Source organism: Octodon degus, unplaced genomic scaffold (genome assembly GCF_000260255.1).
Source record: "Octodon degus isolate 3935 unplaced genomic scaffold, OctDeg1.0 scaffold00091, whole genome shotgun sequence".
Classification (NCBI taxonomy): domain Eukaryota; kingdom Metazoa; phylum Chordata; class Mammalia; order Rodentia; family Octodontidae; genus Octodon; species Octodon degus.
The window spans coordinates 10,552,177-10,556,247 of record NW_004524667.1 but is presented as its reverse complement, the minus strand read 5'-3'; the positions used below and the strand labels follow the sequence as shown (position 1 = coordinate 10,556,247).

The 4,071-nt window shown below is 35.6% G+C and overlaps 1 protein-coding gene across 2 annotated transcripts in view; it reads left to right on the top strand.

The window, feature by feature from the left end:
• The window catches only part of Ube2w (ubiquitin conjugating enzyme E2 W), a 79,254-nt gene that overhangs the window by 24,272 nt on the left and 50,911 nt on the right, over nucleotides 1-4,071 (top strand). For both annotated transcript variants that reach the window (XM_023722381.1, XM_004637554.2), the window contains exon 2: nucleotides 2,897-2,988. In XM_023722381.1, coding sequence (XP_023578149.1) covers nucleotides 2,897-2,988 — 92 coding nt within the window. The remainder of the gene's footprint in view (nucleotides 1-2,896; nucleotides 2,989-4,071) is intronic.

Sequence of the window (4,071 nt, the reverse complement as noted above, 5' to 3'; positions counted from 1 at the left end):
GCTGGGGGATTGAACCGCGGTCCCTGATGCTTTGCTAAGCTTGTTCTAAGTAGGTGCTTTAGACCACTGAGCCATCTCTCCAGCCCCAGGCCTAACTTCTCTAGTATGTCTGCTGCACTATTCTAAGGAATTTATTTATTTTTAGTTAAAAATAAAATGTATGCTTCTTCCTGAAATAGAAAATACAGATTAGTAAAAAGAAAAATCACTATCCCGCAATCACTGGATAGTGATGATTGTAAGTATCTTTGGCTTGTGTTTTACCCCTGTGTAGAAACCATAGTTACCATTGAGAATACAGTCCCTTGTGAAGTGAGTAAACCTGTATTCTGAATCTGATTGATCTCTTTTAGTAATTTATAAGTCATTTCTCACCTTCTCTCTCCTAGACCGTTTTGCATTAGTATTTGTGTATATTTAAATTTCTCCTTTTTTAGGTGCAGTACTGGGGATTGAACAGAGGTACTCTTTTTACATTCCCAGCCCTTTTTATTATTTTGAGACAAGGCTTACTAAATTTTATGGGCTGAGATTGAATGTCATCCTCTTGCCTCAGTCTTCTATAGTATCTGGAACTATAGGTGGTGGCTACTGTGCCTGGCAAGTTTCTCTTTAGCAAACATCTACTGTACCAGGCTTCTACACTGTTCTCTCCTGCTTTACCTCTTTTTCACCATATTTAAAAGTGGTTTGAAGAGCCAGGCATGGTGGTGCACATCTGTAATTCCAGCACTGGGGAGGCTGAGGCAGGAGGATTAGGAAGATTGCTCTGAGTTGCAGGTCAGTTCTGGGCTACACAGTGAGTTCAAGGTCAGTCTGCACTACATAGGAAGACCCTGTCTCCATAGCAAACAAAGCAGGTGGCCTAAAGACATGCTTATTTGTTTAAGGAATAAAAGTTGCTATTAGCCTTGATCACTTGGGCATGTGGTTTTTTTGGGGGGGTCGGGGCATGTGATTTGACTGTTCCTCACTACCTTTTTTTTTTTTGTGGAACCGGGGATTGAACTCAGGTCCTTGCACTTGCCAGGCAAGCACTTATTCCACTGAGCTATCTCCCCGGCCCCTCCTCACTACCTTTTCCTCACAGTAAATTGCTGCTCTTTATGCTTGTTAACCTTTAATTTGCTTTATAGATTTACTTTGATGCATTTATGTGTTTGATTTTGAATGTCAAATAAATCATACTGATTTACTTTGGGTTTGCTTGTTTAGTAATGTTTTAAGATAAATTCATCTTGATAGATGTGTGTGCACATGTAAGTGCTGTTTAATGTAATCTTTATCTTAAACAGTAGTGATACTAGAACAGCTCTAAGCTTATTTATTTTTTCTTTTTTTTAGCTCTAAGCTTGCTTGCTTATTTATTTATTTATTTATTTATTTATTTATTTATTTATTTTTGCGGTACTGGGGATTGAACTCAGATCCTTGCGTTTGCCAGTCAAGCGCTTATCCTACTGAGCCATCTCCCCGGCCCCTCTAAGCTTATTTAAAGGTGCCATGAATTGAAAATGAAACTTTGTCATTAAGTCACATTGTCTACAAAAAGCAGACACCAGTTTTTAGAAGAGAACGCTTGTATTCTGAACAGATAAGCATGCTTATTTTTGTTACTCCCAGAAGGATTTTTGAATCTTTATAATCTTGTGTGCAGTGATGTTTGTTATTTGTTTTTTTTTTTTTTACAGTGCTTGAGGTTGAACCCATAGCTTTGCATTGTATCACTGAGTTCCACCCCAGTTATTTTGTTTTGTCTTTTTGAGACAGGCTCTTGCTATGCAGTTCAGGCTGGCCTTAAAATTGCTTTGTAGCCCAGTCTGGCCTTGAACTCACGGTGATCCTCCTGCCTCTGCCTCCTGGGTGCTGGGATTACAGGCATGTGCCACCACGCCCGGCTAGTTATCTTAATTCATGAGTTTAAAATCAAACTTGTAAGCCTATTCTAGAGGTTGATGTGGCTTTTGTTTTGCTTTGACATACACTGAAAGTGAAGTCCACTGATACAACAAAAGGTAAACAATACTGTACAAATATGAATACAAAATACAAAACCACTTTAGGTTATCTGTGTGGAAATATAACTTTGTCTATCCCAGGCCCTGATATGTTGTGTTCCCGTGATGATGAACCTCTTAGAGCTTGCAGAGGGGAGGTAACGACTAGCCCACTATAGCATGCGTGATACCAGTTTGTCACCATTGTGATTTTCATGTTTTATAATAAACACATCATAACAATATCCTTGAAAGATTAAATTATGTGCAAATGATTCTAGTTGAGAGAATAAATATAGCTATTAAAATGTAAATTTAAATTATTTTTTTAAAACTCCTGAAAGGTTTTAGCATAAGAGGGATTACTTTTTATAAAGTTTCTTTGCAGAGCTTGTCTGAAGTGATTCATTCTTTCAGTATTATGGAAAACTATTTTTTTTTTTTTTTTTGGTGGAACTGGGGATTGAACTCAGGCCCTTGCGCTTGCCAGGGAAGTGCTTATTCCACTGAGCCATGTCCCTGGCCCCAAAACTATGGTTTTTATATTTGAAAAACAGCAAATGAAGCACTGGTAAAACCTTTAATCACATTTAATATAGACTATTCATACCTTATGACATATAAGGTAGCTATAAAGTCCTAAAGCAGCTGGTATTTTGTAGGTAACTGGCTACTCTTCAGACCTACTTGACAGCATAAGTGTTGAAACAGACAGAGTGAAATATAGGACAGACCATTTAAATTTTGAGAATTAGGAATATAAGATATAGGGAGCTTGTAAAGTAAAACATATTTAGAACATTTGGAAGAAATTTCATCAATAATTTAAGAGTGTATAACTAGAAAATATGTTGTTAAAAAATAAAAAGTACAGATTATCTACTGATAATCTTTTCTAGAAACGACTACAAAAAGAACTGTTGGCTTTGCAAAATGATCCACCTCCTGGGATGACTTTAAATGAAAAGAGTGTTCAAAATTCAATCACACAGTAAGTATTTTTTCAAGTACTTTTTTATTACTAGTTTATATATATAAACATATATATATATGTATATATATATATATAACTAGATCAGCATAAACATATTTCTCTCTATATATATACATAGAGAGAATTCTAAAAATAATTAGAATATATATACATAGAGAGAGAGAGAGAAATATATCTGTTTATGCTGATCTAATTCTGTGTACTTATGTACAGTATGTATCATTTTTGTTTTACTTATGTCATATGGATTGCTGTATACTTTGAAATTTCTGTTTTTGAGATTCTGGGGATTGAGTCTAGAGCCTTCCACATGTTAGGTAAGCTCTGTGAATATTAGTAAAATGTTTTAAATGTTTAGTAAAACGCTTTAAATGTTTCTTATTAACAGGGCAGCATTACAGCCTTTTTGTTTGGCATATGCTCAGGATTTATGAGGACCTAGATCCAATCTACAACACCAAAAAACAAAGCAAACTAAAAAAACTTTAAAAAATCCCAAATACTATATCCCTTGACTTAGTAAATATACCACCCTTTTGCCTCTCTTAGGAAAGGAACAGGGGTACAGAAAAGCAACTGACTTACAACTATGCTCATTTTAATACTAATTCTAAAGACAGTTTTTGGGCAATGTAGCTGTTCATAATAAAGTTTTATCAGAGTACTGCACTGAAATGGCATCATGTGAGTTGCAGTCTGTAGTAAGCATATGAGGCAAAAATTGTGTATAATTCCCTTTAAAGATTAGAAGGGCCGTGTCGGTATTTATCTTTCCTTTTTTTTTTAGTATTTATCTTTTCTTAATCCACTCAAGTCCATTTTTTCTCTAAAGTAAAATAGCTATCTTTGATTAGGAGGCAAGATATATGAAAAGAAAAGTTCTAATTTTAAACATTAGAATTGCAGAATAGTATTCAGTTTAAGAACGGAGACAGAGACTCAGGACATATGAGAACTTGTACTGTAACGTCATGTACTTCGGTAGTGTCCCAAATTTTCTGATCAAGAAGAGTATGGGGCCAAAGAGGAAAGTGATCGATGACATAGAGTGGGCCTAAGGAGAGTCACATGGGGAGAAGA